This window comes from Rhodotorula graminis, assembly GCF_001329695.1.
Source record: "Rhodotorula graminis WP1 unplaced genomic scaffold RHOBAscaffold_6, whole genome shotgun sequence".
Lineage (NCBI taxonomy): Eukaryota > Fungi > Basidiomycota > Microbotryomycetes > Sporidiobolales > Sporidiobolaceae > Rhodotorula > Rhodotorula graminis.
The window spans coordinates 1,257,786-1,271,430 of record NW_017264933.1 but is presented as its reverse complement, the minus strand read 5'-3'; the positions used below and the strand labels follow the sequence as shown (position 1 = coordinate 1,271,430).

Here is a 13,645-nt window from a genome sequence, read left to right as displayed (position 1 = left end):
AAAAGTAAAGCCCGCCCGCGAGGTTCTCATCAGCTCCTCGTCGTCCCTCGACACGTCGCTCTCAGCCTCACTGCGCCCCGAGGGCAGCGCTCCAGCTCGCTCCATGGACCAGGGCAGCTGGCCGTACGGTCACCCTGCACCGGCGCAGCCCTACTCGTCCCGCGACGACTCGACCGCCCGGTTCGACGACTCGACCACGGCGCTCTACACGACGGCTCAGCAGCCGCAGCAGCATGCCCACGGCGCCCTGCAACACCAATCGTACGCTTCGACCTCGCACCAGACGCTCGACACTGCGCGCGACGACCACTCGGCCGCGTTCGACCACCGCGACGACGACCTCGCACGGCTCAGCAACGCCCGCATGTCCAAGAAGCCCAAGCCGCGACAGCCAGCTCCAGACGGCGTCGTCGTCACCGACAAGTCGTGCGTGCGCTGCCGGGTCCGCAAAGGTGCGCCCCGTCTCTCACTCTCCCTTGCGCGGCGCGGAAGCTCACCTGCCCCTCTCTCGCGCGCAGTACGGTGCAACCGCGTCTTTCCACAGTGCGACCACTGCACGGCGAGGAGCGAGGACTGCGACCTCAAGGACTGGAAGCCCAAGCCCAAGATCAAGCCGACCGACCCGGCTCGCGTCGCCGCGCTTGAGAAAAGGCTCGGTGCGTCCACGCCGTCCCTCTCTCACCTCCGAGCGCACGTACTGAGACCCCGACGTGCAGCCGAGCTCGAGCAGCAAGTCGCTCAAGGCGGCGCCGCCGTCGATCAGCCCTTTCCGCCCGACGCCTTCGACTTTCCGCCCGACATCGCCTCGTTCCGCCCCGCGCACGCCCAGTCGACTGTCGCCCTCGACACGGCAACCACCCGTACGACGCGCAGCATCGGCCCGCACTCGCTCGACTGGCGCCTCGCCGAGCCGCACATGGCCTCAAGCCTCTCGCGGCACCTGTGCGACGCCTTCTCGGACAGCTGCTGCTTCCTCCTCCCGACCTGGGAGTTCTTCCGCGCCCGCATGAGCGACTTCCTGCCGGGCAACGAGGATCGGCTGAGCGCGGCGCAAAGGGTGCGTCCCCCTTTCACTCCTCGCGGCCGTCGTTCCTCGTCTCGGGAGACTGACTCTCGCCCGGTCGACAGGTCGCTCTCACGACGTTCTGCGCCATCGGTGCACGGTCCTCGCCTCATTCTGTGCGTCCTCGTCTCGACTATGTTGCCCCGCAACTCGCGCTCACCTCTCCTCGTCCCCACAGGCCGTCCTCGGCATCTCGCTCAAGCCCGAGGACACGCTCGAGCACCCGAACGCGCCCCTCCTCAGCGCCGGTACTCGCCGCCAGAACGCCTGCCGGGCCCTGTTCGACAAGGCGCACGCCGACAACTACGAGTCGGGCACGATCGAGACGCCGACGGCCGAGAACTTGGCGACACTCCTCGCGCTTTTGCAGCTCTCACTCTGTGCGTCTGCCTCTCCCTCCTCCTCTCAGATCAGTCGAGGACATGCACTGACATGATAAGCCGTCCCTTCTTGCTGCAGTCGCCGAGTTGTGCGCCTTCTCGTCCGCTCTCGCTCGTTCCCCAGCACGACTGACCTGTTCGGTCCCCTCCCTCCCCTCCCCTATCCCTGCCACCGGTTCACAGTCACCCGATCAAGTCTCGACCGCTCCTGCGCTCGGCCTTGAGCCACTACCGCGACCTGCAAGACGAAGCCGAGACGGAGCAAGAGCGGGCGAGCGTTCGGTCGACTTTCGGCTTCGCCATCTACGTGCATCCTCTTCCTCTTCCACCTCGTCCTGTCGAGCGCACGTTACCTGACCCTCGCCGAACCTGCAGACGGTCGATTGCCTCATCTCGGCGCATGCGCGGCGCCGGCCCCAGATCTCGGACGACGACCTGCGCGACTACTTTGCCCACGACACGCGCATCGTCCTGCCTCGCCTGCCTCGAGACGAGCTTCGTCCAGTCGTCGACAAGGTCGTGACGGCGCTACCGACGCTCGACGCCAGCTCAAGACGGCCAAGCATCTGTTCGCGTGCTGGGTGTGCGCGTGTCAGCGGCTCTTTGCGCAGATTGTCGCTCGTGCGTCCACGTCTCTCTCCTCCCTCGCCGAGATTCGCGCAACCTGACGTCGCACTCGCCCCGCAGCAACGATGGCGCCGAGGAGAACCGCCGAGGAGAGGGTCCGAGCCATCGCTCAGCTCTGGACGGTGCGAGCGCTTCCTCTATTCTCGCCTCGGGATCGCCGAGCCTCACTGATTGACGTCGTCCTTCAGGCCATCGACTCGACCCACTCTGCCGCCGAGTACCTCCTCAGCCTGTCGCCCCCTCGACCGGGACCAGCTCAGCTCGCGAGCCTCGCGCCCGGCCCGATCGACCACCACGACCTGCACGAGCACGACTACGGCGCGCAGCTCATCCGCCTCGACCGCGACCTGCTCGACCTCGTCAACCTCGTCCACGCGCACCTGTCGGACAAGGCGGCGGCGGACCTTCCGGCGACGTGCGTCGAGGAGAGCACTCGGCGGGTACGGCGGGCGCTCAAGCGCAGGGCGGGCTACCTCAAGGCGTACGTCGACGGAGCCGACGCCCACAGTGCGTCTCCCTCTCTCCTTTCCTCCCTGTCTCCCAAGACGAGCCGCCCCTGACGACCTCGAGCACGCGCAGTGACCTTCCACGAGCTCCTGCAGCTCGAGCTCCTGCCCGACTGGACCAAGCTCGTCTTGCAGCGTATTGGTGAGTCTGGTGGGCCGAGCAGCGTCGACGAGGAGGTCGACGAGACGGAACTGAGCTGGTGCGCCTCGCCTCTCCTCTCTTTTCTTCTTTCTCTTCGAGCCCTCTCTGAGCGTCTTCCGCCCTCTCGCAGGTTCGTCGAGGGCCTCCAGCACGCCTGCTACTTCCACCCGCACGCCGAGACGCGCCTCCTCGAGCTCGCGCCGCACATGGCCGCCGTCGAAGGCCGGCTCGACCTGAGCCCGTACGCGCAACCTGCGCCGAGCCCGCTCCCGGCCGCGTTCGTCAACACGTCCCTGCCGACGACCTCCTCGGCGGCCGTCGCGTCGCTCTTCTCGCCCAGCACCCTCGCCGCCGCCTGGACCGACGTCGACGGCTTGTCCCTCCCTCTCCCGCCGCCGCCGACCTCGAACCCGCTCTTCTTCCCCGATCCCTCCCCGCCGACCGCCCCTCTCGGCCTGTCGTCCTCGTTCGACGTCGACGTCTCGACATACGGTCCCGGCGACGGCGGCGCAGGTGCCACGGCGCCGCTCGGGCCGCCGGGCAACGACGAGTTCGACTCGCTCGCGGCGTCGCTCGGGTTTGGCGGCGCGCTCGACTTCCTCGGCGGCTCGACGAGTGCCTCGCAAGGGTGGACTGGTGGAGCAGTGTAGCCTCTCGCAATGTCAAAGTCACTCTTTCCTCGCGCTCCTCTCCTTCCTTCGAGAGGCTCGAGAGTTCGGAAAGGTCTTTGTTCAGGGTAAGCGAGGGGAACGAGGCGAGGGGGAATCTAAACAGCTCGGAATATCGGGGTGCAAAGGGGGTAAACGAACACACATTGAGAGAGCGAGAGAGAGAGAGAGGGAGACAAAGCGAGGGGATCTACAGGACGAGGCTCGAGCGAGAGAGAGAAAGCTAAGGCTGAGGTGGCGACATCTCGAGGGCAGAAGGAGAGGGGGAGGGTCCATCTGCAGAGGGGAGAGAAAGGGAAAGGCGAGGGGAAAGAGAGAGAGGAAAGAAGCCTCAGGTCGCGAGGCCTTTCAGCCACTCGTCGACGGGCCCGCCGTACGCCGACACCGACGCCGTCCTGCCGCCGCCGCTCCCCGGCGCCGTCGGGTACGTCCATCCGACGGGCGCACTTGGCGAGTGCAGCGTCGGCCACATCGTCCCGCCGCCGCCCGTCGCGCCTCCTCCACCGCCGCCGCCGTTCGTCCCGGCGTACAGCGGGAACGGCGAGCGCGCCGCCGCAAAGCCCGGTCCCGCCTGCTGCTGCTGCTGCTGGTGCTGGAGCGGGAGCGAGAAGGTCGGGTCCTGCGGCGTGTGCAACGGCTGCGAGTGCTCGTACGCGGCGCCGGGGTGCGAGCGCTGCTGCGGGGAGTAGCGCGGCGCGTGCGTCGGCGTCGGGCCGACGGGCGGCATCGGGCTCGTCGAGTACGCCGACGGGGCGAGTGTCGACGAGAGGCGAGGAGGAGGGAGCGCGACGGCGAGGTCCGAGCGCTTGGTCGTGTACGCCGGCGCCGTCGTGACGGGCGACGGCATCGTGCGGCCGTACGGCTCGATGCGCGGCAGCGGCGACGGGTGCGCGTGCGTGTGCGCCTGCTGCATGTACGCGTCGCCGTACATGACGCGGGTCGAGCCGCCGCTGTCGTGCTGGACGTAGCTGAGCTGCGGGACGTGCGAGCTGTGCGCCGCCGGCTGGCCCGACCACGCCGATGTCTCGCGCGACGGCGGGGGCGCAAAGCCGTACGGGTTCGACGGCTTGGCCATGTGGGGCGAGTGGAGCGACTGGTACAGCGGGTAGGCGGCGTGCGGACCGGGCACGATCGGCGGCAGGTGGAAGCCGTGCGCCGACGTCGCCGAGGGACCGCCGCCCGTCGCGTAGGTCGAGTAGGCCGACGTCGACGGCGGCCTCGAGATGAACGGGTGCTGGTCGGGCGGCGAGTGGGCGAGAACCGAGTCCTCGGGCGAGTTGGCGGACGAGTACGAGAGGGGCGGGGTGGGCGTGAGCTGAGGGGCCGGTGGAGGCGCCGTGTAGTAGGCGGCGGCGAGCGACTCGTACGAGTCGGCGCGGGTCGTGAGGGGGAACGAGGTGAGGTACGGGTTGGGGAAGGTCGACGAGTCTGCGGGAAGGATACGAACGAGGTCAGTTTCGCTCGGCTCGTCGACGACGCTTGAAGGAGATCAAAGTGGACGCACAAGGTGTGCTCTCATTCGAGGAGCCAGAGGGACCGTAAGGACCCGCGTCGACTGCGCCCTGCGAAACCTCGTCGACCTTGTGCTGCGCCTTGGAAATGGGCGCGCGCTTGGCGCCCTTCTTGACGGCGACAGGACGCTTGTCGTAGCAGCACACGACGCTCGCCTCGTCGCGCCCCTCGAAGCGGGCCGTCCTCAAGCACGCGCGGCAGGCTGCGGACGCCAAGGGGGGGACGTCAGCCGAGGGTTCGTGCAGTTGGCTTATGCGGCGCGACGACGAGGGGAGGACGAGGGGACGAACCAGGCTTGCCGGCATCGCAGCGGACCTGCAGAAGCAAGTGGTCAGCTGTGCCGAGAGGTGTGGGCGGGGGCGAGAGAGTGGGCGCACCTTTCTCGTGCGGCAGGTCTGGCAGCTCGCGCCTTTGGGCAGAGGGTCGCGCTGCGAGATGTGGCGGCCCTTTGTGCTGCTCTTGCGCGGCAGCTTGTGCCCGAGCGTGCCCGTCGAGCTCATGGCGGGGGCGAGAGAGGGAGGGAGAGTTGGAGGAAGGAGGGGGACGCGGACGTTTCGGCGGAGGCGACGGCGCGGGCGAGAGACGAGTCGACTCGGCGGCGGTGCTTGCTCTGGCTCTGTTCGTGCACGCTCGCGCAGAGGAGGGGGCTGCAGCTGGTGCGAGCCGCAACGTGCTCGAGCAAAGGGCTGAGCGGCGCGCGGTGACCGGCCGGCTCGCGCGGCGTGTCGAGGGGGAGCGTGCCCTCGACCTGCTTCTCCTGTCCGCGTTCGTTCGTTCGCAAGTTCGGACCCGGGCACCCGAGCGGACGCGAGCTCTCCTTTCTCGCGCGAGCTGTGCCTCTTCCGCCCGAAAGAAGCTCTTGGTGACGCACTAAAAAGTGGAGTCCTCGTCGGCGTCGGCGCGCAGAAGCGTGGGCGCTGCACCAACTTTGACTTCTCTCGGCCGTGGCTCGCCCCCCGTTTTGGCTTCTCCGGTCCGCTCGCACCTCTCGCGTCGTCCACCTGCGATTGCTCTCGAGTTGGTCGACTCGTCGAACGCACGCTTGCTGTCGTCGCAGAGCCTCGTCAGAGAGACATGTGCAGCGAGCCCGAGACGTCGCCAAGTCGGACAGCTCGTCTCCGCACGCTCAGACGGCACGCTGCCCTCCGCTCAGATCGCGAGTATCATCGAGAGGGACGCCGCACCCTCGTTCTGCCCCAAGCTTAAGGGCTCTCGTGCCGCCTCTCCGAACCGCGGCTCGAGTCGACCGCCAGCAAACCTCGGACGAGCCGGATGCGGGGCGAAACGAGAGGCTCGTGCGCTGCTTCCCGCGACTTCACCTCCCTGCAGCTTTGGCGGCGGAATCACTGGCGCCCACAGCGAGTAGACGTCGACATTTGCGAGTCGTCGTAACCCTTGTCGGGCGACGCTAAATGCAAGCCGCAGCAGGAGAAGGGCCCAACACTTGGTCGTCTGTACTCGTCTCGCGTCGAAAGAGGGACAGCACAGACTTGATTACGTCGTCGTAGAAGAGGTAGGGGTATGCAGATACTGAGGTATGAACGGCAAAGAGACAGGCTGCGCGGCGAGACGAGAGGTCAGTCTCGAGGAAGCAGAACACGAGTAGGAGAGCGAGAGGTGGACGCACCGGTAGAGCAGCCTCGTCAAGGCTCTTCCTTCTCCTTTCGTGCGACGCTGCGACGCCGAAGCCAGCCCTCCTCGCTGAGCATGTCGCCCTCGACCTCGACCCAACCGTCCTCGCCCTCCTCGTCCTCGTCCTCCTGATCCGCCTCCTCGTCCACCTCGTCGCCCTCGGCACCCTTGTCCTCGGCGGGCAGCCGCTTCGGTCCGTCGTCGACCGCGGCCGCGACCGCAGGAGGCACAGCCGGAGCTCCCGGCGCGCGCACGCTCAGAGGGTGGAACGCCTCGCTCGCCGCCTCGGCGTTGCCGAGCGGGTCCCACGAGATGTTGGGCGGCGAGCCGCGCACGAAGCGAATGCGGGCACGACGGCGCGACTTGACGACGGCGGGAGGTGCGGCACGTGGTGGGGGAGACGGCGCGGTGGGGAAGTGCGCGAGGGGGAGAACGTCTGCGGTCTGGGCGGAGCTGGGCAGGGCGAGGGCTGTCGGCGTCGCAAGCAGGACCGCGAGGACCAGCAGGACGAGGGCCGCTGCGGGAGAACGCATGCTGGCCGCCGTGGAGGTGCGAGTTGGTCGACGAGCGCGAGTTTGCGAAGGTCGACGTCGACGGCGACTCGGCGGCCCGGTGCTGGACAAGGTGGGCTCGGCTCGGCGGAGCAAAGAGTCGAGGTGTACTGAAGCTGTGTGGCGGGCGCAGGAGGACGAACGAGCGAGTGTATCTCCCGAGAACGTCGAGCGTGCCTCCGGGTCGGATTCGCGCACCGACGCGTGATCTCGGATCTGCGCAAGCCGGCTCGAAGGGGGCAACGCGTGCCTGTCGTCTCAAAAAGCTTGTGCCCACGCGAGCCGCAGCCGGGCGGAGCGAATGCGCGCGTCGAAGCGAGACGAGGGGGCGGGCGAAAGTCAAGCAAAGTCAACCGAAAGTCAAGTACGCTGAATACGAAAAGCGAATGCGAAGCCAAGCACGAGTCTGTCGACACGCGCTCCACACGAACGCGACGGCAAGCATCTCTCGGTACCAGGGCTCGTGCGGCAGCGAGACAGAACTCGATAAATTGACACGACGGCGAAAACTAGTTCCCGCTGTAGCTGCTCGGGAACCGCATGCCAAACTCGCGCTCGAGCGCCTCGCGCACCGCGCCGACACGCATCTCGACCCATTCGACCTCCTTCTCGTCCTCGCGCTTGCCCTCGACGACGGCCGTCGTCGTGTACAGCTTTGCCGCCCGTCGCCCCTCGTGCTGCGGGTCCTCCATGCCGTCGAGGTACTGAAGCGTGCGACGCTCGCCGTCGGGCCGCAAGATGGTGGCGACGAGGAACGTGCGGAACCGGGCGTGCTCGGACGCGAACTGGAACGTGTTGAGCACCCGGAAGTCGACGAAAGGCACCGACGCGAGCGCGAACGAGTAGACGGGCGAGAGGTAGGTCGAGCCGGACGAGGCGGTGTTGCGGCGGTAGACGGTCCAGTAAGGAGGAAGGTCGGGCTGGAGGGACGGCGAGGCGCCGGGCAGGCGGTCGGTGCGGTGGAGCTCGTAGTAGTCGGCGGCAGGAATCGACGTCTGGCTCGCGCCGTCCTTGAACTCGATCCTGCGATGAACGCTCAAGGTCAGGGAATGTCACGAGGCTCTGGTCGCGAAAGAGGGACCAAGAGGAGGACGTACGGGTACGAGCACTGCGCGCTGCCGAACCCGACGTCGACGAACCAGCGTGCGCTCGAGCCCTCCCAGTCGACGATGCTGATCCTGCGAGCGACTCGATGACGGTCAGCTGGCGACGTCGTGATGCCGAGACGGACTCGGCGAAGCGAGAGAGAAGAGAGCGAAGGGACGCACTGGTGCGAGGTCGGCTCCCAGCTCCAGCCGGCCTCCTGCGGGTCCTTGCGCTGGTGCGAGTAGACGCGAGCGGCACACTCGCTGACGCGGAAGTTCCAGAAGCGCAGGAGGGCGGCGAAGCTCGAGTTGATGCTGAAGCAGAAGCCGCCTCGGCGAAGGTGGACGATGCGGTTGAAGGCGGCCTCGCCGAGCCCGACGACCTCGCCGCCGCCCAGGTAGATGTCGGCCTCGTCGTCTTGCCAGTCCTTGACGTGGAGCGAGAGCGACTCGAAGGGAACGGCGAGGATGTGGGACGACTGGAGGGTGCGGAGGAGGTCGAGCGAGGGAGGCTGGTCGAGGAGAGAGTGGGAGAGCGAGATGCGGTCGAGGTAGGCGGCCGCGTCGTGTCGAGAGAGCTTGCCGGTCGAGTCGGGCGAGGCAAAGGTCGACGTTGTCGTGCCGTTGGTCGTCGCCATGGTGCCGGTCGAGGGTCGGGGGAGTCGAAGAGGGGAAGGGGGGGAGGGCACGGACCGGCTGGCTTGAAAGGGGCGTGGAGCGGGAGAACTGTTCTGAGTACTGCGGTCAAGCCGACCAAGCTCTTGGTGCTGTGGTTGAAGAGCGAGAGCAAGAGCAGATTGTCGCTTCCCCGCTCCGGCCTCGCTCGCTCACCACTCGATCTGGCAGCTCCGGTCGCTCGTCTAGGGCAGTACAGCACACCTGCGCGCACCCGTCAGCCCAAGATCCCGCCCGCTGAGCCTCTCGCGGCAGCTCTCGCCGACCCGCGTCGAAACCTCATCAGCAACCTCGACCATGCCGAGCCCAGGCGCGCTGTACGCGTCCGGCGTGGCTGCATACCGTGCTGCGACGTACGACACGGCCGCCGACCTGTTCACCGAGGTGCGTCGTGCCCTCCCTCCCTTCTCTCCCTCGTACCCTCGCTCACGTCGACCTCTCGCGCAGGCCATCTCGCTCGCACCCACCTCGGCAAAGCTGTACGACGCTCGGGCGGGAGCCTACGACAAGCTCGGTCGCCTGCAAGACGGCCTCATCGACGCGCGCGAGGTTGTCAGGCTCGTGCCCTCTTCGCACAAGGTGCGCCCCTCTCCCTCCTCTCTTCCTCAGGCCCCGGCTGACCCAATGTCCCGCGCGCAGGGCTACCTTCGAGCCGCCAAGATGCTCAAGACGGCCGGGCGGCACGCCAACGCCGAGAAGCTCCTGCAGCAAGGCCTCGAGCGAGTTCCCGAGGAGGAGATCAAGGGTCGTGCAGTGCGTCTCTCGCTCTCCCCCTTTGCGTGTATCCGTGCCTCGTATTGACGTTCTCGTCGCTCCAGGAACTCGAAGCCGAGCTCGCGACCGTGACGAGCGAGCGCCTGAAAGCCGAGGTGCGCCCAATCTCTCACGTATCGACTCCTCCGTTCGTCGAGCTGAGCCCGCCCGACGCCCGCAGCACTCGCCCTTCTCGCAGCTCCCGTTCGAGATCTTTGTCGAGATCATCACGCTCGCGACCGAGCCGTCGTCCCTGTCGCGGTACTCGCAAGTCGAGCTGCCTCGCACCAAGCCGCCGAGGGTCAACACGCTGTTCAGCTCGATGCGGGTCTCCCGCACGTGGTACCAGCTCATCAAGGCGACGCCGCATCTTTGGACGACCCTGTGCGTCGACGGCGTCATGAACCAGAAGAACGCCGAGCGCAAGGTCGCCTTCTTCCTCGAGCGCGCCAACCAGGGTCGAGTCGGGCACGCCAAGGCCAGCTCGGGCCCACCACGACGCGGCATCCGCCGGCTCGTCCTCACCGCCGCGCAGGACCTGCCGCCGCCGACTTTCGCGGCCGTCCTCGCCGCACTCGCAGGCGCAGGCGCGGCGTCGACCTTGCGCGAGGTCGTCCTCTCGTTCGTCGACGGCAGCCGGACGACGGTCTCGGTCGACAACGAGACGGCCCGAGCGTGCGACATGCTCGTGTACCTGCACGAGCACTGTCGCGAGACGCTCGACGTCCTCAGCGTGTGCTCGGGGAGCCGCATCTACCCCGACTTCGACCTCACCTGCGTCTACACGTCGTTCCCCAACCTCACGAGCCTGAGCTTGTGGGGCACGACGTCGTCGAGCTTTGTCCTCGGGCTGCACGCACCCTTCCTGCGCACGAGCTTTACGCCCGTCCCGCCACCGACCGACCCGGACGACCCGTCGCCTCCTCCTGTCGTCCACCCGCGCACCAACGCCCGCCACCTGCGCGCCAACGGCGTCGTCTTCATCGCCGACGTCAACTGCCACCTCGAGTCGTTCCCGCACCTCGTCGACCTCGACTTTGACATCATCGGCGCGCCCGTCGTGTGGCCGCTCCTGTCGGCGCCCAACTTGCGCCGGTGCAACACGGCCGTGTACGGCGAGGCGCACGTCGCGGCGCTCCCGATGCCCGACCTCGCCCAAGCATGGGCGCGCCTCGAGCACTTGCGCCTCGGCGGCGCGAAAAGGCTCGCGCCGCGCCTCCTCGACGAGGCGATCCGGCTCGGCCCGCTCCGGTTCGACCACCTGACGCACGTCGACCTGTCGTTCGCGTCCCTCTCGTCGCGGCACCTCACGTCCTTGTTCGACTCGGGCAACGCGCCCTGCATCGAGACGCTCAACCTCGCGTCGACCATGGTCGGCCCGCCCGAGTCGGCGCTCGTCCTCCCGCGCCGCATGGCCCGCCTGCGCGCGCTCAACGTGTCGCACACGATGTGGGTCACGGACGCGACGATCCGCGCCGTCGCCGAATGCGCGCCGAGGCTCGAGCGCCTCGAGGCGAGGGGGAGCGCCTTCATCACGGGGCGGCCCGTCATGGAGCTCGTGCGGGGCCGCATGCCCGTCCTCGCCGACGCAGCAGACGTCGAGCCGGAGCAGGGGAAAGGTGAGGGCGACAAGGGCGCGAGAAAGGCGCAGCGGTACTCGCTCGTGACGGACCTCGCGCTCGAGGGGTGCACAAAGATCGAGGCGGCGGCGGTCGAGTGGCTCAAGAAGCACGTGCGGCCGGGAGGAGTGCGGTTCCAGTTTGTCGACCCGAACGAGCGCCGAGGGAGGAGCTCGCAGTGGGCCTACTGAGGCGAGCCCGAGGGCGAGTCGTCGAAGCAGTGTCGGCGGCGGTGTCGTCGTCGAGCCGGCGATTCATCCTTTGGCCTTCCTCTCTCTCCTTCTCTATAGCGTGAGAGAGACCAATGTGAGCTGCTGGGCGCTCTCGCTATCGTCGGCCCAGTCGCTCGAGAGACTCCGACTCGGCTTGACCTTGAGGGCCCGAGCGAGGAGCTCGAGGCATACTTTCTTTCGCTCTCGCTGCCTCGAACGCTCGAAACACGGAGAGAGATGAACTGTAGTACAACAGGAGACTGCCTCTAGATCCATGAATGCTATACTGCCCGTCGCCCCTGCCCCTTCTACTGCGGCCTCGCCCTCGACGGACTGCTCGTCCTGCTCGGGTTCCGACTCGCGGCCCGGCTCCCCTCGCGCGACATGGACGGCTGGCGCCAACCCGTCATGGCAAACAGCCTGTCGCTGCTCGACCCGACGCGGAAGAAGCTGCTCGTCGACGGCGCGCGCGAGCCGGGCGCCGACGCCGACGCCGGCGTATTGCTGCCGCCCGAGCCTGGCGGCGACGCTTGAGGGCGCCGAGAGGCCGACCGTCCTCGCTCGTCCTCTTCGACGGGCGTGATGGGCTCGCCTTCCTCGAAAATGGTGCCGGGCTCTTCGGTGAGGCGAGGCGAGGGCGAGGGAATGATGCCCTCGGGCTTGGGCTGGGCGACGTACTCGATCGTCGCGTCCGAGCCCTCGACGAGGAGCGGCGTCGCGTGTAGTTCGACGAGTCTGCGCGAGGGAGGGAGAGGAAAGAGAGGGTCAGGAGGCTGTGAGGGAGAGGAAAGGAGAAGAAGAGGTCCGAGCGGACGCGAGAACGCACTGCTTCATCGTGTAGCTGCACACGCAGGGGAGCTGGAGCTCGGCGTCGAGCGGCACGGGATTGGGGTCGAGGAGCGAGTAGACGGGGAGGGTGAGGGAATCGAGGAAGCAGCAGCACTGCGAGGGAAGGAAGGCGACGTCAGTCGCGCTCAGGATGGGGGAAAAGGGGAGGGAGGGAGCGAGGGCGTACCGAAAAGATGTCGACAGGCTTCGACATGACGACCTTTCGTCGCTCGGGCTCGTTCTTCTCCTTCTCCTTGCCCGCCTTTCTCCCTCCTGGCGCCGACGCGTCAAATGGCGGCGGGTTCGACTCCTCCTCGGTCATGGGCCGGTACGTGATCTCGCACTGGATCGTGTGGTGGCACGCGATGGGCGTCACCGTGCCCTCCTGCGTCGAGGGCCGGATGTGGTTGTCGTTGGGCAGGCGTGCGAGGTGGTGCAGGCGGTACATCTCGTCCTTGCGGAGCGCCTTGAGCGGGCCCGTCCTCGGCGTCTGCATGCCGCTCTTGGCGCCTCGCGCGTTGTCCTCCGAGATCTTGGCCGAGTTGGGCGGGTTGGTCGCGTCGAGGATGAAGACGCTTTGCGCGTACGGCGGCGGCGTGACGGCGTGGTCCTTGTCGACGGGCGAGCGCAGCTGGAACGCCTGGACGATCTTGACCTTGATCGAGTAGATGAGGAGGTCGGTTGGCGGGAACAGGAGGTTGAGGCGGAACAGGAGGAGGCCTCCGACCATGCAGTAGGCCGACTGCATCGCGATCGAGTACGGGCCGATCTCCTCGAGGCTGCCCTCGAACTTGAGGTGCAGCGGCGGCGGCGGCTTCGAGACGTCCTCGAGGCCCGGGTTGACGATGAGGAAGACGGGCTTCTCGTTGCTGAGGACGTCGCCGCCCATGGGCCCGAGCCCTTTCGCCTTGGCCGTGATCATGTGCCGCACGCGCCCGTATTGACATCGCTCGTAGCCTGCAGGGTGATAGGGTCAACGCCAGGCTCTTGCGGGGCGAAATCAGGGAGGAGAGAGGCGTACACGCCGCGCTGGCCGGGATGATGATGATGAACTGCGAGGGCCGACGAGGGTCGGTGCGAGGTCGCCATCGGCGCGGAAATCAGGAAGGGGAGACGCACCTCGAATGTGTGCTCGCCCTTGCCGAGTTGAGCCGCCTCGCCGCCCTGGATGAGCGAGACGGTGCGCTCGAGGCAGACGCCGCTCTCGTACGGCGTCGAGTCGGGCCAGCCGATGTCGTACCGCCCGACGAGCCGCACCGTCAGGTGCTTGAGGCTACGCGCTTTGCTGTGGACGGAGAACAGAGTCAGCCAGGCTCTCGTTGGTGGCACTGCGAGAGAGAGAGAGAGGGAACGCACGGCAGGTACAGCGAGACGGTGCCCTGGATGATCTCG

General features: G+C 67.5%; 6 protein-coding genes across 6 annotated transcripts; 2 read left to right on the top strand and 4 right to left on the bottom strand.

Annotated features, from left to right (window-relative positions):
* Positions 1-103: 103 nt before the first annotated feature.
* Positions 104-3,399, top strand: RHOBADRAFT_53503 (uncharacterized protein; the record flags this gene model as incomplete). The annotated part of the gene is made up of 13 exons (XM_018416864.1): positions 104-452; positions 519-656; positions 717-1,057; positions 1,129-1,179; positions 1,242-1,443; positions 1,523-1,532; positions 1,627-1,750; positions 1,819-1,911; positions 1,992-2,064; positions 2,131-2,192; positions 2,259-2,577; positions 2,650-2,776; positions 2,849-3,399. 13 exons carry the CDS (start codon positions 104-106, stop codon positions 3,366-3,368), a joined length of 2,409 nt encoding a protein of 802 aa, XP_018271585.1. The 3' UTR covers positions 3,369-3,399.
* Positions 3,400-3,681: 282 nt separating this feature from the next.
* Positions 3,682-5,398, bottom strand: RHOBADRAFT_53502 (uncharacterized protein; the record flags this gene model as incomplete). Its single annotated transcript, XM_018416863.1, has 4 exons — positions 3,682-4,814; positions 4,891-5,100; positions 5,189-5,213; positions 5,276-5,398. 4 exons carry the CDS (start codon positions 5,396-5,398, stop codon positions 3,718-3,720), a joined length of 1,455 nt encoding a protein of 484 aa, XP_018271584.1. The 3' UTR covers positions 3,682-3,717.
* Positions 5,399-6,541: 1,143 nt separating this feature from the next.
* On the bottom strand, positions 6,542-7,063 carry RHOBADRAFT_44041 (uncharacterized protein; the record flags this gene model as incomplete). The annotated part of the gene is made up of 1 exon (XM_018414343.1): positions 6,542-7,063. The coding sequence occupies one exon, from the start codon at positions 7,061-7,063 to the stop codon at positions 6,542-6,544; it is 522 nt and encodes a 173-aa protein (XP_018271583.1).
* Positions 7,064-7,590: 527 nt separating this feature from the next.
* RHOBADRAFT_44040 (uncharacterized protein) lies at positions 7,591-8,804 on the bottom strand (the record flags this gene model as incomplete). The annotated part of the gene is made up of 3 exons (XM_018414342.1): positions 7,591-8,104; positions 8,179-8,259; positions 8,350-8,804. 3 exons carry the CDS (start codon positions 8,802-8,804, stop codon positions 7,591-7,593), a joined length of 1,050 nt encoding a protein of 349 aa, XP_018271582.1.
* Positions 8,805-9,138: 334 nt separating this feature from the next.
* RHOBADRAFT_53500 (uncharacterized protein) lies at positions 9,139-11,491 on the top strand (the record flags this gene model as incomplete). The annotated part of the gene is made up of 5 exons (XM_018416862.1): positions 9,139-9,225; positions 9,289-9,420; positions 9,481-9,594; positions 9,660-9,710; positions 9,776-11,491. 5 exons carry the CDS (start codon positions 9,139-9,141, stop codon positions 11,402-11,404), a joined length of 2,013 nt encoding a protein of 670 aa, XP_018271581.1. The 3' UTR covers positions 11,405-11,491.
* A 242-nt stretch (positions 11,492-11,733) lies between these two features.
* Positions 11,734-13,632, bottom strand: RHOBADRAFT_44038 (uncharacterized protein; the record flags this gene model as incomplete). The annotated part of the gene is made up of 6 exons (XM_018414341.1): positions 11,734-12,160; positions 12,240-12,367; positions 12,441-13,210; positions 13,275-13,305; positions 13,373-13,538; positions 13,610-13,632. Coding segments are annotated over 6 exons (1,545 nt in total), but the record flags the coding sequence as incomplete, so codon positions are not given.
* Between the last annotated feature and the right edge of the window lie 13 nt (positions 13,633-13,645).